General features: G+C 41.5%; 1 protein-coding gene across 2 annotated transcripts in view; it reads right to left on the reverse strand.

The window, feature by feature from the left end:
* Positions 1-25,930, reverse strand: part of SYBU (syntabulin) — a 76,590-nt gene extending 50,660 nt beyond the window's left edge. Inside the window, exons 1-3 of one of the 2 annotated variants that reach the window (XM_039254397.1) lie at positions 25,852-25,930; positions 21,796-21,879; positions 19,816-20,020 (exon numbers count right to left, since the gene is read on the reverse strand). In XM_039254397.1, the coding sequence (XP_039110328.1) occupies positions 19,816-20,020; positions 21,796-21,819 (229 nt within the window). In that variant the 5' untranslated portion in view covers positions 21,820-21,879; positions 25,852-25,930. Of the gene's footprint in view, positions 1-19,815; positions 20,021-21,795; positions 21,880-25,851 lie in introns of those variants that run through there. The other variant, XM_039254395.1, reaches the window with a different exon arrangement.
* Between the last annotated feature and the right edge of the window lie 328 nt (positions 25,931-26,258).

The raw sequence follows: 26,258 nt of genomic DNA on the forward strand, positions 1-26,258 counted from the left end.
GAATGTGTGCTTCACCTGTCATCAATATTTACAGCTAGCACCTCCAGGGAAAGGGATTGAGATGAATAATTAAATAAATCTTTGATTTAGGTACTACATAGAGCATCTGAATCACTACATAAACAAACTGGTGTTCACCCACATCTCTTAACTGTCTAGTATTGCGCTTCATCTTGAGGGAGAAACAACAGACATGATCTTTCATTGGTTAAACAAACATATATATCAAGTCTTGGCCCTGAACCAGCCTTCACACTGATGGAGATTATAAATAAGCAAAAGGGATTGGGTAAATATCATTTACAATACATACTTCCTATAAACTGGCAAACTTGTTAAAGTAAATCCATACTCAAGAAAACTGGTGAGTTATCACAGAAGTTGGGGTATTCACCTGGAATCTGGGTTTGGACAGGGCAGGGCCATTACATTTCCTACGAAATAGACTAAGTTCTGCAAAGTAAGACCCTAGCAAAGGAAAGAGAGGGTCCTGTACTTGGGAGTCATCCGGTAACCTGAGGCACCTGAGGTATCTTCCTCTGTATAGCACTGGAAAAGTGGTTATTTTTTCAACCAGTCTTGTTTAAGACTCCTTTCCCCCTTTCCCTCCCCTTCCTTTCTCTTCTTCCTCCTCCTCCTTTTTAACTTCATGGTGTCAGTTGGAGTCAGACTACCAGTCCAGATGAAGATGATACTCCTTTCCAAAATTCTATGTAAAATATTCTTCCTTTACATTCACTGCAAGATTCTAAGAAGAGTGAAGCCAAATTGATGCTCTTTGGTTATTCATGTCTAATATTACTATGTACCAAACCACATGTGGATCAAGCACACACTGAAGAGATTTATTTATTAAACCCTCTTTAGTTAAACACTTTGAGTATGCTGTCTGTTTCCTGCTGCTACTAGCTGAATTTGTCCTGTGGAATCCATAGATTTATAAGCACAGTATTTATAATTATGGCTTTTTTGGTTATGTTAGTATAAAAAAATTATCAATGACAAAAATTTCTACAAAGACACCACGAGGAAACTATTTCAGGGCAGGAAATGACTGAAATCCTGAATGATCTACCTAAAAAGTGTGGAGTGTTTCAAATTTTCAGAAAAATGCCTGAGAAAAACAAGAACATTTCAGCCTGGTGTTGGTATAGAGAAGCTTTGCTGTAAAACTTTAAGAAGAGCATGTGGAAGACAGTCTATTGGAGAGGGAGGGGTTTTTTATTTAAAACATACACACACACTCACACACACATACACGCCTCTACCTCAGCGCTTACGCAATTGAGCTTTTACACTTCCTTATTACTCACTGTACGTGTAACTTCATTAAAAAAAACAAAAACATACAACAAGACCAGGTTTCATGTTTTACACATTGAGATCCACTTGAATATACAGGATGACATCCTTCTGAGGTCAACAATTTTAACTCCCACTTCAATAGGCCTGGGCTGGTCCCTGGTGGAACAGGGGTAAAAGTGACCCTTATCAAGGCTACTTTTGATCACCATCTACAGTGAAGGAGTCTAATTTACATTTCCTCCTTGATTTGTATTAGGAATAGGTTATTTTGTTCTTATTGACTTGCTCTGAATCTGTCAACACACAGGATTAAGGATAAAGAAAGTATATTCATAGATCCAGGAAGTTCCAGATGTTGTGGTCTATATAAAGTGCTGTAAAGAAATAGACCTACTAAATAGTTTCCAAATTGTTATTGAGGAAAAAAAGAAGTTAAGGTCTATAAAGACAGATATTATAATTTTGTAGCCTGGAGATTATTTTTAAAAAATGTTCTTTAATCTATTTTTCCTCTCTTTTTACATTACAAGTTCTTTAAGAATATGGGATATAATTAATAATTGTACAATTGCTTTACTTATAATTCTGAAAAAAATGTGTATATAAGTATCTTTTAAAATAATCTGTATCTTGGGGCTCCTGGGTGGCTCAGTTGGTTAAGCATCCGGCTCTTGATTTCGGCTCAGGTCATGATCTCATGGTTTATGGGATCGAGCTCTGTGTCAGGCTCTGCGCTGACAGTGCAGAGCCTACTTGATATTCTCTCTTCCCCACTCTCTCTGCTCATACTCTAAGAAATAAATAAATAAATGTAAAATATATATATATTTAAAATAACTTGTATCTTATTTTAAATGCATTAAATGAACTTGTTAAGTTAAAGGAAATTTGTTGGGGTTGCTAAAATTTTAACTTAATCTTTATTTGTTTATTTTTTCTTTTTTATGTTTATTTATTTTTGAGACAGAGAGACAGAGCACAAGAGGAGAGGCAGAGAGACAGGAAGACACAGAATCCGAAGCAGACTCCAGGCTGTCAGCACACAGCCTGATGCAGGGCTTGAGCCCATGAACGGTGAGATCATGACCTGAGCCAAAGTCAGATGTTCAACTGATTGAGCATTCCAAGTGCCTCCTAACTTAATCTTTAAAATCATAAAAGTAATAATTCTTAATGCAGGGGATCTAGATAAAGTACAGAAGAGTACAAAGAAGTAAAAAAAAAAGATAATAGTTTCCTATAACTACAGTATAGAAAAAATATTTAACAATTTAGCATATTTCTTATTGATCTTTTAGTTATACATATGGTTTACTTGCTCACTTGTTTTTTGCTTTGTTTCAACATATAGTATAGACAGTTTCATTACTTTGTTACTGAATTCTTTCCCCAGGAACCCGTTAGGCTATAAAGAAAGAGGCTATTAAAGGCAGGAGCCAACACAAAAGGGCCCACACTGGCCAAAGATGGGACAATCTGAGCATCAGAAAGAATAAATAATTAATGCCAAGTAACAGATAATCATTGGATATACAAAAAAATTCTGTGAGCTCATCATAGTCATATGAAAAAGTAAACTACAGAGAGAAAGAAAGACCCTTTTAACCTAAAAGATTTCTAACCCACTGGAAATCATTGGCAGTGATCTACGGACCAATTCTTTACATTGAACTGTGGCAATTAAAAGGAAAGAAAAAACTAGAATATATCTTGATTGAAAAACCGTTCCTGTACAAACTATATTTCAATATAGCTGAAATCCCTCACTGATACTGGAAAGTCCTCCCTTACAGAAGCATCTGGTTAATGAAAATAGATGGGATAATAGAAACAGAAAGTTACTATTTTGTAACTATTTTTTATATCTATTTATTTTAAGAGAGAGATAGTGCACACGTGCAGGGGGAGGGGAGAGAAGGAGAGAGAGAATCCCAAGCAGGCTCTACACTTAGCACAGAGCCTGATGCAGGGGTTCGATCTCAAGACCATGAGATCATGACATAAGCCAAAATCAGTCAGCTTAACCAACTGAGCCACCCAGGTACCCCAATTTTGTAATTATTTCTAATGAAATAATTGATTTAGATAACACACATAATGGATGAAAACATGAGACAACAGTCTGATTGAGTTTCCAGTGACGAGATCAGGCCTTACACATCTCTACCCATTCTCAGCATCAACAGTAGTGGGATAACAGACATGATGTACCTTCTGATGGGATGCCAGATGAAACACACAGCTTGCCCGATGAAGTATTCTTGCCACAAAATTTTTCCCTGAATCTAACCAAGCTTTTAAAGCTAATGTCCACCTTACAAAATATACAGAGAACAGAGAGTGAAGAGTTAAATCAGGGGCTAGCAAGCTGCAACCTGACGGCAAATTCTGCTTGCTGCCTGCTTTTGTAAATAGAATGTTATTGGAACACAGCCATGCTGAATCCTTTAGATATTGTCTACTGTGGCTTTCAAGCTACAACGGCAGAATTGAATAATTATGACACAGATCGCCTGGCTAGCAAAGTCGTAAATATTTACTATTTTGTTCTTTACAGAAAAAGTTTGTTGGCCTCTGGGTTAAATGATATAAGGACACTTTTGAAACAACTGGAGCTATTTCAATATTCTCTATCATACTAAGGAATTATGTTAATTGTGTAGTAATGAAAATGGCACTATGGTTTGCTAGGAAAATGCCCATTTTTTTTTTAAAGAAATGCATGCTGAGGTGTGTAGGTAGAAGAAAAATGACATGAGGTCTGGAGATTTGCTTTTTAAAATGCTTCAGCAAAATGAAAATAAAAGGAATAGATGTAGCAAAGATGACAATATTTTGTTATTGCTTAATCCTGTCAAAGTAGATAAGCAATGTATAGGATCATGGTAATATTCTGTTTTTGAGTATGTTTTTAAAAGTTTCAAAACATTTGATTTAATTTATCAAAGACATTACTTTAAATGAATAATTATTTAAAATAGATACATATCATTTTAAACAGTCAATTCCATCTTGTGGGATTTCTTAGATTGTTCCCAATTTTGTTAATATTATTGAAACTGTTTCAAATAACACATTTTAAAAATAAATCTTTGATACAGGCACCTGGGTGGCTCAGTTGGTTAAGTGTCTGACTTCAGCTCAGGTCATGGTCTCACGGTCTGTGAGTTCGAGCCCCACAATGGGCTCAGTGCTGACAGCTCAAAGCGTGGAGCCTGCTTCCAATTCTGTCTCCCTCTCTCTCTCTGTCCCTCCACCACTTGTGCTCTCTCTCTCTCAAAAACTAAATAAACATTTAAAAAAATTAAAAATAAATCTTTGGTGATTTTTTTTTATTATCTCACAGAATGTATACCCAAAGTGGAATTACTAAGCCCTCAAAGAAGTTTGAGACAACCTATACTCCTATTATTATTGAATGAGAGTGTCCTACTTATAAAATTCCTGCAAGTATTGAATACCATTTGTTTGCACTTTTGCCAAATTAATAATGAAAAATGTATTTCTGATGTTTTAGTTTGCATATATTTAATTATTAGTGAAGCTTAATGTCTTTCACATGTTCTTTGGCCTTTTTTACTTATTCTACAAATAGTTTGACAATTTTTCTTTTTTTTTTTTTAATGTTTTATTTATTTCTAGGAGAGAGAGAGAGAGACAGCAAGAGCAGGGGAGGGTCAGAGAGAGAGGGAGTCACAGACTGAAACAGGCTCCAGGCTCTGAGCTGGCAGTCAGCACAGAGCCCGACGCGGAGCTTGAACCCACGAACCGCAAGATCATGACCCAAGCGAAAGTCGGACGTTTAACCGACTAAGCCACCCAGGCGCCCCAGACTTTTTTCTTTCTGATTCAGTCTTGGACACTTAACCGACTAAGCCACCCAGGCGCCCCTGTTTGACAATTTTTCTACTAAAACATGGATTTCTTATTGATCTGTAAGGAATCCTTATGTATGAAGGGCATTAGTCCTTTGTTATGTTTGACTGAGTGTTCATTTCTAATTTATAATATTTTGACATTCAAACCTTTTTCTACTTCTAGTTGTCAATCTCTCCATATTTTCCTTTGTGATTTCTTCCAATGTTTTAACGCTCTGAATGTCCTTCTTCACTCCAAGATCAATTAAATATTTACTTATACTTTCTTCTAGATTTTTATAATATCACTCTTCTTTAAGTTTAATCCATCTGGAATTCATGAAATATTTTTCAATGTTTTATTTATTTTTGAGACAGAGAAAGAGAGAGAAGAAGAGAGAAGAAGGGGGGGAGAAATTGTGAGTGGGGGAGGGGCGTTGAGAGAGGGAGACAGATAATCCAAGCAGGCTCTGAACTGTCAGTACAGAGCCTGACTTGGGGCTTGAATTCACAAACCATGAGATTCATGACTTGAGCAGAAATCAAGAATCAGACTCTTAACTGACTGAGCCACACAGACACCTCTGGAACTGATTTTTAAAATGCAGTGTGAAGTTAGATGTTAATTTTATTATTATTATTAGGAAATCTATTCTTTCCATATTACTCTGCAATGTTTTTTTGATAAAATTTTGAAAGAAATGATTTTTTGCAAAGTGACTATATATACATTTAAAATCCACATTTTAAAATAGTAAGTTTGCTCAATTAAGACTCTGTGTGTATGTGTGCGTGTGTGTGTATATTACATAATTTCCTGATATTTAACTAAAGTGCCTCACAACCACTGTCATCAAACTCTGGTGGCAATTATGATGACCAAGTCTCTACTCCATCCTTGCACCAATCCCATACAAATGTACAACAAAGGTTATGAAGATTACAAATAAAATATTTCTTCTAAGTCCAAGAAACATTTCTAAAACTTCTGGTTCATTTTTTAATTTGGATCTTGGAGCTCATTTGTTTCCCAAAATGCTGAACTAAACAATTCCAGAAGATGTACTTAAAAATAACATCAGGCAGAGGAAAACGTGGTTTTGTGCCATGACGTCTTGAAGCATTCAGTTATGGTTTGATGTTCTTCAATGTTCAGTTGCATGATTTGGAGGAAAAAGTCATTGCTGTTCTAAGGAAACATTTAAACTATATGGAAACTTAGCTGATTCTCAGGAATGACTGAAGCATTTACAGACTACTTATTCATCCATTCAACAAATATTTACTATCTATGTGTCTGACACTGCTATAAGTGTTAGTATTCTTTCTGCTCCAGGTACTGACATTCCCAAGATGGACTGATGGAGACATAAAATGTCACAGTTTAAACTTATGCTTAATCTGAACCCTATGAAATTCCTACTACAAACCATTCAAATGCACTGAAAGGAAGTAGGTAAGATAAGTGATATTTATTAAGTAGCTACCAAGTAACATTAATTTTTAATAATATTTCATAGGTGAGAAAACTGAGGCTCAGAGAGGGTAAGAATTCCACAGTCACATAGCTATTAAGTAACTGACTCAAGATTCAAAACAGGTTTCCCTGACTCTGAAGTCTGTTTTTCTCACCACCACAAGCTAGTTTCTTTCTAAAATGTTTTACCTATGTTTGTTCCAAGAGGAAACAGCAGCAATTCTGGGAATGCGCAAATTAAAAACAGACAAAGGAAGCTGTTAGAAAGAAGCCATCCCATAATAAACAGACCACAAATATTCGAGGCAAGAAATTCTAGCTGGTTCTAGTTTTCCAATATTCTTGCTTCAACACTGTAACCATATAATGCTTGCCATTCGGAGAATTTTGCTTCTATATTTTGAACAGGAAAACTTGAACTTCTTTTCCTTTACCTAATTTTCGAATTTTTGGAGTGAGAATTCACAAGTGTACAAGGCTCTACACTAATTGCTTCAGTATTACACAACGTGACACTATCCAATAGCTAATGTTGAAGCGTAAGAATCCCGTCCCTCCATCCATTCATTCAACCATCCAACCATCCACCCATCTGTCCATCCATCCGTCTATCCATCCACCCATCCATAATTACTGATTTCCTATTATATGATAGCTAGTCCTCTACATATTAGGGATGTTATGATGATGAAGACTCTCTAAGAGCCTTGTCCTGAAGAAGTTCACATTTTAGTGATGGAGAGAGACAGTTAATCAACAAGTAAAAAAAGAAATACATAAAGAAAATATCTGATTGTGATGTACTGTTAATGAAACAAACTGGGCAATATTACAGAGACTAGCTAGGTGGGGGGTGGGAAGTGTTTCATCAGACAGACTGTCACGGAAGGCCCTGAAGAGGTCATTTGATCTGAGACCAAACACATGAGAAGGAACTAATCATAGAAAAGGCAGGGAAAAGAACTCCAGGTAGAGGGACAACAAGGAGTTTGGTATATTGAGGAAACTGAAGAAAGGCCCGGAAGGCTGATAAGGAGAGAAGGACGAACAATGAGGTTGGAGGGAGGCAGTAGGCCAGGAATCCTAAGTTTACATTAAGTGCGATGGAAGCATTAACGTGCATTAAGCAGATGACAACAATTTGGTTTATGGAGAACAGACTGTATTAGTGATGATACATCTAGCTAATATTTACTGAGTGACTAATAAGCATGTTGTAGATACTTAACATAAGTCTTAATTAACTTGATCTAATATTCCTTCAAGACAGGCACTAATAGCACCCGGCAGAAGGCATACAAAACTAGCACTAGCGTTTAAGCCACCTGCCCAAGGTTGTGTCAGTAAGTGTTAGAGCCATGGTATGAATCCAAACAGGCTAACTCCAGAGCCTCCTTCTTAACCACTATGCGGTGTGGCCCCTTTAGGAATTAATGAGCCCAAGCAAATAAATGTGTGGAGGCCCCTGACATGGTAGCAATCAGAGATGATAATGGTTTGACTAGGTGGTAGCTGTGAAAATTGAAGAAAGTTAGATGGATTTGAGATTTAAAAATTTTTAATGTTTATTTATTTTTGAAGGAGAGAGAGAGAGAGAGACAGAGGATGAGTGAGGGAGGGGCAGAGAGAGAAAGAGACACAAAATCCAAAGCAGGCTCCAGGCTCTGAGCTGCCAGCACAGAGCCTGACGCGAGACCTTCACTCACAAGCCGTGAGATCATGACCTGAGCTGAAGTCAGATGCTTAACTGACTGAACCACCCAGGCGCTCCCGGATTTGGGATTTATTTTGGAAAAATAATTGAAAGCATTTAGTTCACAGTAATGAAAAATAGGAAGAGATCAAAGATTAACCATGACCTTGAAGATATCATGTAGGAGGTTGGATATGTGAGCCTGGAGCTCAGGGGAGAGGCCGGAAGCATCACCATCCTACAGCTGAGAAATTTAGAGATGGGAGCCCTTGGGGAGGGTAAGAGAAGGAGAGGGCAATGTGATGGGTGAGGACAGGGAGAGGGGGTGCCAGCAATGGTGCCCAAGGAGTGACTCGGGAGGCAGGTGCAGCCTCACAGGGGCAGGACCACAGAGGCTAAGGAGGAAAATCCTTCCTAAGGGAGGGGCTTGCTCATTTTTGTTGACTGCTGCTGGGAGGTCATGGAAAATGAAGGCAGATGAGAGAAAGTCTGCCAGCAAAGCCACTCACATGCTTGACAAGGGCAAATTATGGAGTTTTGCTGTGAACAGGAGAGAGAAATGATATGGGCAGGCACAAGGAGCTGAGGGGTCAAAGATGCTTATTTTCTTTTAAGGATGTGTAAAGTCAAGCGAGTGTATGTGTGAGCTGGTGCAAACGAGCTGGGGGAAGTAATGCAATGTAGCCCTTCCACCAAGACTTATCACCTACATCTATAAAAATGGAGAGTGGAGTAATTATTTAATGAATGTCTCCCTGGTTTCTTGGAGACAAAATAATCATCTCACATGCAAACATTCCTGGAATTTCTGAGCTATTTTGGAGCTTGGAGTGCTCCCTAACGTCATTCTGGTGCAGCACTTGGCGGTGGAGAAGGATGAGAGTAAATGAAGTAAAGGAAGGCAAGTGTCCATTTTTTCAAAGAACTCACTCTGTCTTGGAGACAAGGGTCTCTACTTGTTTTGTTGTTTTTTTTTTTACTAAGTGTCAAGGTGTTTGAATTGTGTTAGCAACCAGAGGAGGAATTTGGAGGGGGAAATATCTCAGTGCCAACTAAACAGTTAATGTAGCATGAGGAAGAAAACTATGGAAGGGTTCTGGTGAGGGAGTAGCAGGTACAGAAACCAGGGAACAGGGTGGCTCTGTCACTGCCCCCAAGACAGGGGCGTGCCCGGCAGGCAGTGTGCGGAGGCGATCTGTCCTGCAAACTTCCATTTTCCATGCTTGGTCCTTTGTAGGGTTATGATCTTTCCAAAATAGCCCTGTTACTAATACTTCTGACCTTCCTCTCCTTAGCAATAGAGTTTATTTGCAGTTTCTAAGCCATGCCTTTTTAAAGACTCAGTTATTTTTTTAAAGGTTCCTTGGTGGGAGAAGATGAGAGAGAAAGGGAGATGGGCAGGTGGGGGAGGAGAATTGGAAGGGCCATCAAAAGGAGAGAGAAGAGACAGACAGAGATACAGATCAAGACGCTGTCTCATCATCATCTCTTGAAGACTCTATAACAAGGACACTGCAAACCTCCAAGGACACCAGAGTTGCACTTAGCTGTCTTGTAGCAATGTAAATATTTTTTCCCTTATGTTCTATTTTTCTCACACTGAGAATCTGAACATAGTGATGGTCAGGGAGGAGGAAGGGATACAATTTGAAGAAAGTTAAGGACAAAACAATACTCACATAGTTCCTATAATTGCTACCTTTGGGTTTGATCTATTTGAAGAAAAAAAATAACTGTTTTAGGTAACATATGGAGCATGATATTTACTTTAAAAAAAGAGAACAAAGAGAGAGAAAGAGAAATATGCTCATAAACAGTCTAATTCCAGTGACATTCATAAAATAAGATTCTGAATTTTGCAGGTTAGCCCTACAGACACAATATCCATCTACAGAGGAATGGATGAATAAAGTGACCCTCTCTAGAGTGGAATATGTGCTGTCATCACAAGGAACGAGGGGACTTCTCTGTGCTGACAGCAGTGACGGGAACAGGTACTGGCTGGCACACACCTTCCTGGAAGGTGGGAGTTCTGTCGGTATTGTTCACTACTCTCCTCAGCTCCCAGGATTGTGCCTTGCCCACAACTGATGTCCATTAAATATTCACTTAACAAATAAACAGGAAGGATCACAGATCAATAGAGCATGGTCTCACTTTGGCAAAAAGCAAGGCAGAATAAATCCTATAAATGTGATTACATCCACTCTCCGTGTTTGCGCATTTTCATTACTTTGGAATTTTAAAAATATAGTAATTAGCATTAAAATATAAGCCTCACAAACACCTCAGAATATATAGAAGGGTGGGTTAGGGTCCACAGACTCAGGAATTCTGAGGGTTAGGTTAGTGCCTGTGAGCAATGCTAACTGTATGGTCACCCACACAAAAGGAGACAGAATAAAGACAGAGCCAGCCAGCAGAGAGGAGGACCCCTGGGAAAATTCAGACTGAGCAGCGGAAAGCTGAAGGGTGAGTTTCTGCAGGGATGGGGGTGAGTGCTGATTGAGCCCCCATGCCGAGCACTGGGAGACGCTGAGAAGCTTGGTTTGGGTTCCCTAAAAAGAGAGAGCAGTCATTCAGACCTTCAAATAAAAAGAACAAACTGGTGGCTGCCAGAGGGTAGAGAAAGGGAGAGACAGGAAAACTGAGTGAAGGGGAGTGGGAGATACAGGCTGCCAGTTAGAGAATAAGTCACAGGAATAAAAAGTACAGCATAAAGAAAAGAATCAATGGTATTGTAATAGCGTTGCAGTGACAGATGGTAGTTACACGTGGGCGCACAGCACACACAGGGTTCTTGAACCACTATGTTGTACACCTGAAACTAACGTAACATTGTATGTCAACTACACTCAAATTTAAAAAAAAAAAGAGAGCAGTCAACTTGAAAAGGACTGGCCTCCTCCTGGAACCAGAAGAGTGAGACTGCAGGCAGTGGAGCCTGAGGCACTCTGACTGTCCTGCAGCTGAGGGGGATCTGGGGCTGGTGTCTCTCTCCCCTCTGGCAGAAGAGGGGCTGCACCCAGTCTCCAAAGCAGGAGACAGCCAAGTGGAGCAGCAGGGGACGTGCGGAGCAGCTACTGTGCCCAGGAGCCAGCAAAGCCACCTCCCAGCACAGGCATGCTCTGCAGTCTTGTATAGCTGACGTGCCCCCAGTCTCACCTGGGTCAGCGGGAGGAGACCAGACCTTTCTCAAAAGCACCCGCGGGGCAGGGGAGGTGGGGGACAAAGAGTGGGGTCATTGCTAGTGTCCAGCTGTACTCCTGGGAAATGTGAATATGTGGCTTTGTGCTAAATTCCTTCTTGACTCTAAACTGGGCTGCTTTTTTCTCATGGCTTGCAAGTGCCAATTTGTGAGTAGAGCATTTTCTGATTTTCTTACCAAGAGATCTCTCTTCTAGCTACCCAGAGCACCGGAGTCATGGTTCTATTACAGAGATTACTCTTTTTGACATTTGGAGATGCTAAACAGAGATGCCGGACTCTCAAGGACAGGAATGCTCCTTCACTTAATAAACCCATGAAGTTGAGAATTAGGTACTGTTCTAATTGTTTTATTCCCCAACTGCTAAGATAGCACCTGCTCTCAATAAATCTTATTAAATGAAAGAAAATATTTCGCTTGTCTTACTTATAATTATGCCTTCTACCAAATTTCAATAAATACTTACTAAGCAACAGCTATATGTCAGGTATAGTGCAGGAAAATATATTGCTCTTGCCTTCATGGAGCTTAGTCTACTGGGGAGCCAGGTAACTAACTATGAAATCTAAAAACCAGGTCGGTCCTGTGGCATGATGGAATAAGCATAGAGCCTCACCTAACCCAGCTGTGAAATGTATCCTTCAGCTATCTACCCTATACTTACCTATATTCACCTCCAGCCTTTCTTTTCTTCCTATACATGTCTTTTTGGGTCCACCCCCAGGTTTGTTACAAAGTTAACACTTTTCTACTCACTTTCTCAATATCTGTGTGTGTTTCTTAGTTTTTTTCTTGTCTATTTCCCCTCAGTCTAACAATCTTATTAAAATACCTGTCATTTGATAAACACTCTATCTTTACTATAAATAACACTTTCTTAAGTTTATTTATTTTAAGAGAGAGAGAGAAGGGGCAAGCAAGCTGAGGAGGGACAGATGAGAGGGAGAGAGAAGGTGAGAATCCCAAGCAGACTCTGCACTGTCAACGTGGAGCCCGATGTGGGACTTGAACTCATGGACAGTGAGATCATGACCTGAGCTGAAACAAAGACTCCATGCTAACTGACTGAGCCACCCAGGTGCCCAAAATAATACTTGTGTTTTTTATTCTACTTCTTCTTTCTCATCCCGGTTAAGCTTGTTTTAAGAAGCTGTCTACAGTCTATTCGTCACCTCTCATCCATATCTCAGCTTAATGCAGTTTGGATTCCAACCCCACGATTCCCTGGAATTGTTTCTGTCTAAGATCACTAATACCTAGTGGTTTTATCCGTGAACTTTTTTTTAGAACATACGTCCCTTCATCTTGTGTGGATTTGGAGCCTGTTGGCTACTTTCTTCTTGAAACTCTACCATTAGGTTTAGAGAAACTGTCACTCCTGGCTTTCCTCCTTCCTCTCTGAACTCTTTCTTGGATGCCTTCGTTTCGTTTTTCTGTCTATTCTTGCTTGATCTCAGAAGTCTATCCTTGGGCCTCTCATCTTCTTCCACGCACTGTCCTCAGATAATGTTACCAGCTCCCTTGACTTCAGCTACCAACATCTCTGTCTTCTCTCTGAAGCTCTAGACCTTTGCCTTTACCTCAAATGCAACCAAGCATAATCTGGGCTTGTTAAGCTGACTCATTGTCCTTTTCCCCAGTTATGCTGCTCCATTTGTGTGCAACCAGTGGAAATTTAGAGAGAACTCTTTCCTGCCCCTTCCACTTGCAATTGGTGCCTAAGACTCATATATGTTCTAGCCCCTAAATCCTATTACATATCATTTTATCAGTCTTCAACTAGACTGACAAAATGGCCTTCAAACCAGGCAGGCTCCTCACCATCATTCCTGCTTCTTTCCATCTACTGTCCAACACATCATCTGAAAGATTTTTCTAAATTGTAAATAGTCACAACTCTTCCTTGCTGAAAACCCTTCCATGGCACGGCAAGATCTTTAGGAACTGCCATGCAGTAGTTCAGGAGCCACACCCAGCTATTAACACATGTTACTTAGTTGGCAGAGTTAGTTTAGAGTTAGTTAAAAACCTGAATTTTTAGGGGCGCCTGGGTGGCTTAGTCGGTTAAGCGTCCGACTTTCGCTTAGGTCATGATCTCGCGGTTCGTGGGTTTGAGCCCCGCGTTGGGCTCTCTGCTGACTGCCAGCCCAGAGCCTGGAGCCTGTTTCAGAGTCTGTGACTCCCTCTCTCTCTGACCCTCCCCTGCTCACGCTGTCTCTCTCTCTCTCCTAGAAATAAATAAAACATTAAAAAAAATTTTTTTAAAAACCTGAATTTTTAGGGGTGCCTGGGTCTCTCAGTTGGTTAAGGCTCTGACTCTTGATTTTGGCTCAGGTCACGATCTCTTGGTTTGTGGGTTCAAGCCCCGCATCCGGCTGTGTGCTACTCTAGTTTCTGTACGGATCTTTGATCTCATGGATCATGTTAGCACAGCATACAAAACCTTTTCTGATCTGGCCTGGCCCACCTTTCTACTCTTATTTCATGCTTTCAACTCAGGTCTATGATGCCAAGGCTCATGTTTATCCACTACACCATACTGCTTTTTTGAATCCTTGGGCTTATGAAATGTGAGAGGCCAATGTAGATAATAAATGGAGCAGCAAACTCAAATTACAAGGAAGAAGTATGTTTGGAGTGGGCGTAAGTAAAAGGGATAGGGACACAAGTGAGTAAAGGTAGTCGCGTGGGAATCCCATCTACAGATGTGGTATCCCACTTATTTTTGGCGCCAGGGTGAAAGCAGTAATATGATTTTTCAGTCTCTGTGTTTTCTTCATCATCATGACTTGAGCACAATTCTGATCCTCAGCAGGCATTTAATAAACACTTATTAGATTCTATGTTTTGTGGAAGCTTACAAAAAGGTGCACGTTCTGCTACTCTCAGGCTATGGCTTTTCTTTTTCATCTTTCAGTGAATCCACTGGTTATTCAGAAAGAGTGTATCCAGTATACCTTTCAGTGTACCCCAAATCACCCTAATACTAAAGAAAGTAAATACAAAAGAGGTGAAAGTATGCTAGAGATAGTAAATCCAGTGAGAGGATTAATTACATAGGAAAATAAGGGAAGAAAATACTTTCTGCCTCCCCTTTACTTGTCTACCATTTGAACCCAAGTTACCGCAATAATGTAGATATAAAGAATATTAATGCTAAGACTAATAACATAGGAATTGTAAATGCAGAGTGAGAAGCTATTATTTCCAGGGAATGTGGTGACATTTCCGTCTGCCATGAGTTTAAACACCTTGGCTGGCCACCACCTCTATCATCTTTGATCTCTGTCCATCTTGCGATGCTGCTGGGGCATACCCCTCACATCCCTCATACAAAATTCCCAAACACACATAGACCACAAAGGAATGAGGCTCAGGCTTCAGTATGTATAAGTCACCTGGAAAGCCTACATAATACAGATTCCTGGGCCCCTCCCATTCTGTGATAATAGCCAATAGGTTAGGATGGGGCCAAGGCATCTGCATTTTAAGCAAAGATTTCCTGAGGATTCAAAAATAGACAAACACCATTCTCTGAAATTGTGAAACAATTCAGATTATTTTAGAACAACCTTAGTATTTTAGAACATAAAAGATTATCATGGTACCATAATCTGCTCTCAGGCCTGGTCCAATTCCATCATGGTTACCATTCACCATCCCCACTGCTCAGTATGTCTTTTATTAAATGGCAAAAATTTTTGCTCTTGCCCTCTTAATTGCAGTCACCACATCTTCAAAGAAATATTGCCTATATTGTGACCTACATCATTAGGTGCTTATTTCTGTGGCTGAGGCAGCTAAGCACTTGAAATATCTAATATGAAACTGCGTCTGGGTCCTGTACTCATTAAAATGATACTAAAGTCTTAGGGTCTTTTGTTTTTTTTCTTCACAGCAGGTTGGCAGTCATTCAATTAGAGTGTAATTCGGTATTGCAGCTCACTTCACTTTAAACTGTTCATCTCAATTCTGATGATTATGCTCAAAGGTTTACTCTATCCAGATGCCAAGCTTCCTCAACTGGACAGAAGCAAAGCAGAAATACTTCTGTTTGGCAAGGCCTGGCAAATTTTTGGAGGTATTGTCATGTCACAGCAGGGCACTAGTCAGGTTGTAATTTGTCTTAATTGTTCTTCCCACAAAAAGCAACGATGATTACCTCTGGTCACTGGCACTCAAAGAAGGATTTCTTCCCAATCACTGTAAAACCCAAAATACTTTCCACAAACACCTTCTTCAGGATTCAACTGCAAAGAATCCTGGATTCTGACCATTTAGTGTCTTGACCTGATACATGTTTTTAGTGGGTTAAGTCACAAACCTGCTTATGTATCTGTGTGTGCATATTAGCAACATGGAAATAAGTCAGAGAAATCACTGGTCTCCCATGAAACAACCAGTGTTCTCTACACATAATTTGTTCCACCTGCCATGTTTACAAGGCACCCTAAGGAGAGCTAGAGTAAAACCCAGCCATCCATCTGGCTCCCAGCCGCAGGGGTAATTATTACCTCAACTAAGCAAGGAGCAACACACAGCAGGCTGCTAACCATGGCAGGTGACCGATGGAGGTGACTCACTGACTCACCCAGTCATGGGCTTTTCCAAGAATGGCTGGCATCATGGTATGATGACAAACAAAATTCACTCCCAGCAAAGAAAGGGGAGAAAAATGGACAGAGGCCTAGATTCAATGGGCCACACCCAGGACACACATCACAAATATGAGTTTTATCACTTCTCATGGGGATATTAAAACCAGAAACAAGGGGGGAGAAGGTAGGAAGAAAGAAGATAGGGTGATGTCATGACACACTATTGATTAAAAAACTTTAAAAGTAGGAGAGGGGACATGAAAGCAGGTGTTTTGTTTCTATTAACCTACTATTAAATGCACTTCTGTATGTATTCTTTAAAAAAAAAACTTTAGTTAATATTTACTAGGAACATATAATGTTTTACTTGCCATGCACACAAAATAGGGCCTGGCCTCCAATACCATATAAACTTAACTGTGCCCAATTAAGGTCACAGTGACAAAGACGAAATACAAACAGTAAAGAATAGACTGTTTTATCAGGAGAGTGATGTTGGAGTACAAAGCATACGTGCTCATGAAGTGCGTAAAACACGTGCATATCTTCAAAGAAATTCTGTTACTAAGACGCTATTAAAGAAGCACTCTTTGGGATTATACCCCAAATGAATTGCAAAAGGTCACACACAACTCCTTCTCTCTGAAATGAGGTAGATACGACACACAAATTAGCATATAGAATATCAAGTCATTAAATGTTCCTTGCCAAAGCTCCCGTGGGAAGACAGGGGGAAGTCAGGGAGGAGGGAAGGAAGAGAGGAGGCAAAAATGGACAGGTCACTTTGCAAATACATGGTTCCCAGTCTTGTAATTTCACAGATCAGTAAAACTAAAAGAAAACATATGGTGTACGTAGAGAACACATAGAGTTGTTGTTTATTCTGCTAAAGTTTAACCATCATCCACTATCATGACTTTTTGTTGTAATAAAATATAATATTATCAAACTATAATATAATATATAAAGGATAGAAAAGTCAGACTCTCAAAAGAAAGGGTAATTCTTTATAGTAAGTAAATTTAACCTCATGTAAACTCACCACATCCTTCCTTTAAAAACTGAACATCTTAGAACATAGGATGCCTGCTCTTCACAATTAATGCCTTTGATACAAATTTGGGGAAAGAGTCCCTACCTTGCAGTTCTGAAAGTGTAGTTTTCAAATGAAATCACCTTGTGTTTGAGGACTATTTTCCTCCATAATTTCATACCTGATTATAAGCATGCCCCTAACTCTGCCTGTCCCTTTTCACATTAGTCAATGTGATGATTGATAAAGAACACAAGCTCACGCAGAATGATCACCGTAAGGTAATGAAGTTACAGCAGCAACAGATCTCTCTAAATTATTTTAATTTAATCCTAACAGAGGATGGCATTTTTAATGTTTGCATGTACCTTGGTCTCTGACTTAACTGCCATGATTAAGCAGCCCACACATATTCTGGCCTCAGTGTTAAAGTGGCTGGATTAAAACCAGCTTTTTCCCCCTGCTGGTTGGAAATGTTTTACATTCGCTACCTCACTGCCTGCAGCTTTAATGCTCCCCATAGTACCAAACCCATTTATTTTCCATCCCCCGACTGACCTCCTAGAGCATCATTAACACGCCCCCAAAGTGGGCTCCTGTCAATTGTAGCGCAGCACTCAAAGCTGTCTTGGGGTCTGTTGGGGCTCCATAAAAAAAGGAAGGTGCAGAAGGAAAGGCACCAACCCAAACCCTGTGGGGCACCAACACAGAAAGATCAGGCCTAGGAACAGGGGGAATCCTATTCTGAGACCACGTGCAAGGCTAACGATGGAAAGACAGGTTTATAGACACCCGTAATTAGATGCTTCTGCCACTCAATTCTCAGCTAGTTAATGGCAGAAGGATCAATATCTACTTTCGATTTCCATGTACAGCATTAGGGCCTTAGTGGGAGACAGGTCCGCTGGGAAGGAGAAATCACCCAGGGATGGGTCTTGGAGAGAGTGATTCATAACCAGAATTTATAATTTCATTGGTTTGCCTAATATATTTTCTAAAATATATTTGGAGTTTCTCTTTTGTTTTGATCAACTTCTTCTTCTTTTTTTTTCTTGCTACCACTACTCACCCGGAAGTCAGTCACAGAGAAAATGATTATGTGGAGAAAATACTGGGAATAAATATGGAATGAGTTATATAAACAAAGCTTGTCAGTTTGAAATGATATCCCCTGGGTTCATCCACATTCAAACAGGGTGATTCCTGAGCTCCAAAATGGAGTGAAAGCAAACAGCACTGCCTTCTGCAAACATGTTTCCAGATTCTAGGGATCTCTGTGTTCTCTTCTTGCAAAAGTATTGAGCAAAACCGTCAGTGGGCCTCCATTTTAAACTAGATTCATATAGTCCAAATGGTAAGAGGTAAGCTTTACAATATAATATTTTGATAGAATTTTTTTTTTTCAGAATCAGGCAGAATCTGAGGCTTTACAGAGAAAAGTAAAAAAAAAACAACACTTGGCAGTACAGTATTTCTAATGTACAATTTATGCATGGGGTGGAATTATTTTGTCAAAGTATATAAGAAATCCAAAGCTGCACTTAAAAGAACCCTGAAAAACATAGTAACTGATACTAAAAATAATATTGAATCCTGTTAAATTAGGGCATTAATCATAGCATCTTGGTTCCTATGTCCCTTCTCATACATGTGTTAATCTTCTAATCACATTTTCCCCGAGTAAGCCCTAAACATTATCCACTATGAAACATTCTTCATTACTCACGAGACAGTCACTCTTTTCAATTTTACCCAATTTCTGAATACTTGGCAAAGAATACAAGTTATTCCAGGTCACATGCTTTAATCGGTCTTAACAGGCTCTGTCAAATGATAATGGTGGCATCTTCAGAAGCTATGAAGAGATTTGTGCCTTTACCAAATAAGCTCACAACTTTAAGGAAACTTCCTTAATCATGTGCCAAAACTGACATCCATAGTTCATCTTATTAAGAACCATCATTTATTTATTAAGTGCTTCTATTAGCCAGGCACTGCACTAGGATTACCTTCAGGTCTCATTCTATCTTGCAGTAACTCCACAAGGTACGTGTTATCATCCCATTTTATGCATATAACAACTGAGGCTCAAGGAGGTTAAGAAACCTGCCCAAGGTCATTCAGCTTGTAAATGGTGAAAAGATCAGGGATTCCAGCTCAGGTCTGGCAGATTACAAAGCCTGTGCTCTTTTCCTCTAAACTACAAGATCAGGCCCACCCCTGGGATATAAACATCCTTTATCCTGACCTCATTCATTAGGAGTTATTTTATCTTTGGGGATTCCATAATCAGAAGTACACAGGTTTATAATGTTTGCTGGTATACGATGCAAGCAAATGCATTTCCCAGAGTGAACAAAGGAATAGTTTTTTCAACAGTCATAGGAAAAGAAGTTAGATTTCACATGGTAAATTATAAACTAGAATAATATATAAAAACAAGTAGAAATGCCCATCAGGACTGAACCATATGAAACTGCTATACGTGAAGGTCAAAAGAGCCAAAAAAAGGTGCTACCTCAGACAATTCATCCTAATAATAGAAGTGCAGACCTAGGCTCTACGGGGCACACTCCAGTCCATTCACTTTGCACCAGCAGAGCCCAAACTTGGTGATTGTGTGTGGCTCCCATGGGTACGATACCTGAGCAGAAGCTGTTGCTGCTAATGGTCCTCGCTGAGCGCCCAGAGCTGCTGGGGTTGAACTCTCTGCTCTCTTCCTCAGAGAAGGGAGACTCAGAGGCTGGGGATACTTTGTGCTGTTGCTGGGGCAGATGGGGCCGAAGAATCAAACGGGGAATTCGGCTTCTGGAAATCTCCTTCTCATGATGCTGCACTCTCTGCTCCTTCTCAAAATTGGACATTAAAAAGAAAACAAAAGGAAACTTGTTTCCCCTTCTTAACTCCTGTTTGTTCCTTCTGGGATCAGTTTCTAAGAAATCACATTTCTGAATACTGAATCTTCACAGAGTGGTCCTTATCTCAGTTGCTTCAAGGAGCACCAAAACTCTGCCACTGAACTAATCCTTCAAATCTTCTGAAGACAACACACTTGAGCATAGGTGGTATGCGCGCGCGCACACACACACACACACACACACATGTGCGCACACACACATACCTCCGCTCATTAGCAGGAAAGCCATTCCTTCCTTCCATGTGATTCCTAACTCATCTTCCCTTTCTATAATATTCAAGCTTTTGCTTCCCTCAAAGGCTCTTTATTACTCACAGCACACTCCGCTTCTTACTCGATTTCCTCTAGACTTCCATTTTGCTTTCCCTGCATTAGCTGTGACAATCTGACTTCTGCTTTCCTGTCTCCTCACAAAGTAGACCCCTATACCTGGAACAATTCTTTCTCAATGGATCATGCAGGCTTATCTTTCAAATCCCTCCTCTTCCGGCCAGGATCTTAATTATTCATTAATATCCTGGTACACAAGGCTTGTTGCCAACAGAAAAGCAAACAAAAATCCAATACCCAGTAAGATGGCTCCACCTTTTACATCCTGGTTAGCTTTTGTTTTCCCTGCAGAACACCCATGAGAAGAGAGTTTTCTCTCTCTGTTCTTAAAAACACAGCATTAAATACAAGGGACCATGCCTTGGTTTTAAAAATGCATAAAAAAGTAATATTTTGGCAGGGTGTTCCAATTTTTAAAGTGCTTTCCCAACCATTACCTCATTTGATCTTTACAACCCAGGCCATGGAGAGGACACTAATTTAAATCCCTATTTACAGATGAGGAAACTGAGGCTAAAAAGAGGTAAAGATGCTTAGGCAACAAGGCATATCTAGAAGCAGAACCAGCTTCGAGTCCAGGGCTTTTCGGGGTCACCACCGCCCTGCCTTATTAAAATGGATTCCTAGGAGGAGCTCTTTGCAAAAAAACTCACTGCTCCCTCCAACCTCTGCAATCGAAAAAGGCTTTTGGATTAGTAACACGCACTATTTGGAAACATGACCTCCTGCCCATTTCCACCGGCTTACCAGGAAGGGTCGCTGCCAAAGTAAACATCTCTGGGAGGTCTGCACAGTGCAGGAATTGAAGGGAAAGCCTCAGCCGCGGGAACTCCTGAGGTCGCTCAGGCATCCACCCCATCCAGGGCGAAAGCCGCACCCAGCCTCTGGATTTGTTCTGCACATCAGTCACCCAGCAGGTATCACACGTCAGCCACTCGCGGCACACTGCAGACCCTGAATCAATGCTGGGTCGCCAACATGCTGGGGATCCTATTTCTCAGTCACCAATAACACCAAATCCTTTTTATTCACATCACTAGCGGGGCATCGTTTGAGAGCTAGATCCCAAATCCCCAATTTCAGTTGGGATTAACCCTCCAAAGTCAATCTTTTAATCCTCGCGTCACCCCCTCAAATCTTTTCCTCCAGTACCATCTCTCCATCTCCTGGGTCTCATCATCACCTGAGCAAAGGTCCCTCTGCCTTCCCATCGTCCCCACCACCTCCTCGTCCCCGTCCCCCGCAACTGTACACCACCCCTCTGGTTCTCACCTGACTCGCTCATGGGGGGGTGGGGGGGGCGCGGCGCCCACTTCCTCCCTCTCCCCGGCGCCCGCGGACACTGTCCCCCGCGCCCCCGCGACGTGCCCTCCTTACCTTGGTCTCTCGAAGGGGTCCCATCGCTCCGCTGCCCGCCGGGTCTCCGCGCCGCCGCCGCCGCCGCCGTCCAGGAGGAGGCACCTGCGGGCACGGGAGCGAGGACACTGCGCTGAGCCGGCGCGGGCTGCGGGCGGCGGCTGCTGCGGGGCCGACGCGCCGCCGCCGCCGCCGGGGCCGCCGTTCGCTCGGCTCCGAGGGCGCGCCCGGCCGCCCCGCCCCGACCGGACACGTGGTGCCGCCGCCGCTGCCCGCGGCCGCTCTCGGGGCGCCGCCGCCGCCTCCTCCCCGCCACCTCCGTCACCTGCCAGACGCCGGGCGGCTCGTCGGGTGCGCCCGCGCTTCCCCCGCGTACCGCCCGCCCCTCCCGCTCTGCCGAGCCCGACCCGAACGGGGCAGGCCAGGGCCCCCGGCATCTCTAGCCGGGACGTGCCCGACCCCCTCGCTTTGGCACCTGAGGGTCTGGATTGAAGGGGGTGCACGTCTGGGAGAAAAACGGAGAAAACCTGCAATGTCACTATGAGCCAAAATGGAGAAAGTTTTTTTTTTCCCCCCTCGCGGCCCCTCCCTGCCCTCTCGGTTTTTAAAGTCATCCTTCAGCTCCCCGCAATTACCTCGCCGAGAGAGATGGGGCGGGTCCCCCTGCACCCGGCCCCCGGCCAAGCCGATGCTGCAGGACTGACACAGCAGCTCGCGCGGGGAGGGATCTAAGAGGCCGAGATTCTCCTTGGGGGATTTGCATCAGAAAGTCCAGGGAAAAAAACGACGGGGCCGGTTCCCAAGGGCTTGGGGCAGCCAGGCTGTTTAAAGGCGAGGGCAGCCCTTCCTCCATCTCTGCCTTGAAGCATCTGGGAGTGTGCCCCGGGCACAGTGCTATGGGAAGGACACAGCACTTGAACTCAGAAACCCAGCACTCTACTCTCTTCCAGCCAAGGCCTTTACCTTAAAGTTCTTGACCTCTGTGAACTTCAAGTTTATCCTCGTTAAATGAGGGATAATAATAATAAAGTATCTACCTCAAGGGGAGCTGGGAAGATTAGATGAGGAAAACAAAACAGTTGTACCAAGCTGACTGAACACAACTTTCGTAAGGGCAGTTAAATCACATTCATCCATTCGGTATTTGCTGAGACCTTTTACATGACAGACAGAAAAAGCACTTGTGGAGACATAAATTTGTTCAAAAAGCTTAAAATCTGTCCAACTGAGGACTTAAAATAATCATCAGCTGGGTCATGAACCTTACCTATTACAACTGCTATAGCTAATCTTATGGAACTCAACATACATAATAACAGATACTCTTCACTCAGAATTGGAGGATATTCTACATAGCAATGTGAATAGGAAACAGTCTGATCCTTACACCCAGAGTTGTAAACGGGAGGACTACAATCCTGGAAAATTGTATTTGAACCACCACCATACCCATCTGTCTGCCCTGCAAACAGCATTTTTCCAAGTCCTCAAATCTCAAATCTAGGAATGAGCAGTGTGAATCCAAAGAGAGCCTGAAATCAAAGGATTAGAGACATCAATTTGCCTTTTTCTTACTTCTATCCTTAAGTAAATTTTATCCCATACATCTTCATGCCTTTTCAATCTACTTAGCTTTCTTAAGCAGTGAGCTTGGTAATCTTAAGGTTCTTTGTTTGGAAGGAGGGGGTGATTAATCCACACTGTCTTAGATAAGGACTTCAGGAAAGTGATGATTCCTACAATCTATTATTTCCAAAATTATGTGACCAAGGACATGTAGTAAGATATAGGAATGGACTGCTAAGGCCAAAATGTGTTTCTGAATTCACTACTAAGAATTGAGAATTGAGTCTGGGGGCCTCATAGTAGAAATACCCACCACTGAGCTAAGTGGTTCTGAGTCCAAATCAGAACCTCAGAGTCATTCTGGACTTTCTTCTTCCTCATATGGCCCCCACATAGCAGAAACCACCAAGTCATCTCCATGCTACTCTAGTAATAGTATCCTGAATCTGATTACTTATGTCTACTCTTCATTTAAAGTCTAAACCACAAACATCCCAGATTATTGCAGCAGTGGTCTAACTGAAGTTGTCTTGTTTCCAATCTTGCCTCTTACTCCTTTCTTGCCAGTTTTTAAATTTTTTCACAAGGCCTTTCTGAAGGGCCAAATGAAGTCATTAAAACTTCTTCATTAAGGGCGCCTGGGTGGCTCAGTCGGTTAAGCTTCCGACTTCAGCTCAGGTCATGATCTCACAGTTCGTGGGTTCAAGCACCGCGTCAGGCTCTGTGCTGACAGCTGGCTCAGAGCCTGGAGCCTGTTTCAGATTCTGTATCTCCCTCTCTCTCTGACCCTCCCTGGTTCACGCTGCCTCTCTCTCTCAGAAATAAATAAAAGCATTCAAAAATTTAAAAAAAAATAAATAAAACTTCATTAAAATTCATTAATCACTTACTTCTCAGTTGTCCTCTAAGTAATATTCAAACTCCTGAATGTGGCACAGAGGGCTTTCATGATCTGGTCTTGTTTACCTCTCAATGTTACCACTCTCCATCCACCCATCCTCCCTCCTTACCTACACCACTTCTCTGTTCCCCTTCCCACCCTCTGCTACTCTCCCTCTACCTACAAATGGATAACCCTCAAACTGTATAACTTTTCAGTTCTCTGGAGGTGTCATGCTTTCTTTTTCCTCTAAACTGTTCACGTGCTGTCCCTCTGTCTAAAGCATTTCTGGCATCTCACTCCCCTTAACCCCCTTCAACTCCTAAAGATACATTAAGTTTCATTTTAGAGACAGCTTCTTCTAGGAAACCTCCCCTAACCCCCCAAGGTCAGGCCTTACATATTTCCAGGACATCTGTTTTAAATTCACCCCAGGAGAACTGTTAAGATCTTGTATCATAATTCCCTATTTGTCTGTCTTCACCAGGAATCACAGGCAGTGTCTAGTACAGGTCCTGTCATGCAGAAGGCACTCAATATACAACAGTCAAATGAACGGATGCATGAATGAATGAGTTCTATAAGCCCATAAGGAGCCCATCAATATAGGGTAAAGAAAATAGACAACTTTTGTTTTGCAAATGACTCAGATAAAGCTGCTGCTAATATGTCTTTGTATTTGATGATGGGGTGTGTGCCTAAAAAAATCCAACATGTGTTCAGTGAAAGCTTTTACTGCAGAAGTGCAGGCAGTGAGAGGCTGTGTGGAAGCCCCGCTGTCACCATAGCAACACTGCTGAGGGAAAGGCTGATGGTTTAGTGTTCTAACGTCTCTTAGCTCCGTACTTTTGGAACCCAAGGCTGTTTTTCTGCTGTTCTAAAAGGCAAGTTTTAGAAATGATAATATCTATGCTGCCTTTAATTTCATTCAAGTGTTTCTCATGTCATTAAGAGAAATGTCTTATAACGTTTGGATTATACCATCAAAGAGATATAATCTAATATAGCATATTATATTCATCTTTCATCTGCTTTAAAATATTCTCATGCATCATTTTCCATTTCTACTTACTTATTTTGTCATCTTGTTTCGTAATTTTGTGGTTTCTCCTTTAGAAACGAATGTAATGCTGGGTTTTAGAAAATATCAGCTGCTTTAGAAGGCTAGAACCTTCCCTTAAAGATTATAAATAATATCCATGTCCAGGCCCGGGAAGAAACTGAAAATATAGGGTGTAATAGTTTGGGGGAAAAGAAGTATGTGCAGGTAATTATGCCCCCCAAATCTAGGATATATTATTTAATTCTTTGTTCATGTGAAATTTATAATTAAATGAATAGTCTCTTTCATTTACACAAAACTTTATATTTTCAGAGCTCTTTCTATTTTTAGAACCTCATTTGCACCTCACAAAAATCCTGAGGTACATGCGGCCAATCCCTGAAATTACAGTGATAAAGGACAGGTTTTTATTGATAGGAACACCCCCCCCCCACCAGCCAGCAAACTTCACAGAAAAGACAATATATATAATTGCACTGCAAAGAGAAAACGTCTCCACCATGCAACGAAGACCTATTGCCTATTGCAGCCCCCACCCCACCCCCATCCGCTCTCCCTCACAGCTCACCTGCGTGCGTATGCTGAGGGCTTCTCCGGACTCAGTCAAGGCTGACAAAGCACCATCTCCTAATCCTATCAGCTGTGTGAGCTAGCGCTGCCTTCTGTCTCAGTGACCCAATGTTGGGTGATCTGCACAGCAACAAGGAGCAGCTGACGTGCTTTACAACACGTCATGAGGAGAAGAAACTGCATTCTGGGGCATCCTGGGATTTTTTCTGTGGTGGCGTGGAGACCCATATTTTTCTCACTAGGGAGAGAGCTGCCCATTTTCCCTTAGAAGTGTGTGAGAGTGATCAATCCTCCTCTTACTGTATGTGTTAATGTTATTCAATGGTTAAGGGATATTGCTATTATATAACTGCAATGAGTAGAATTCCGCAAGATCACTCCCCGAGGAGGGGGCACAGAGAGTAC

This window comes from Hyaena hyaena, unplaced genomic scaffold (genome assembly GCF_003009895.1).
Source record: "Hyaena hyaena isolate Hyena2069 unplaced genomic scaffold, ASM300989v1 scaffold_482, whole genome shotgun sequence".
In the NCBI taxonomy this organism is placed as follows: Eukaryota; Metazoa; Chordata; class Mammalia; order Carnivora; family Hyaenidae; genus Hyaena; species Hyaena hyaena.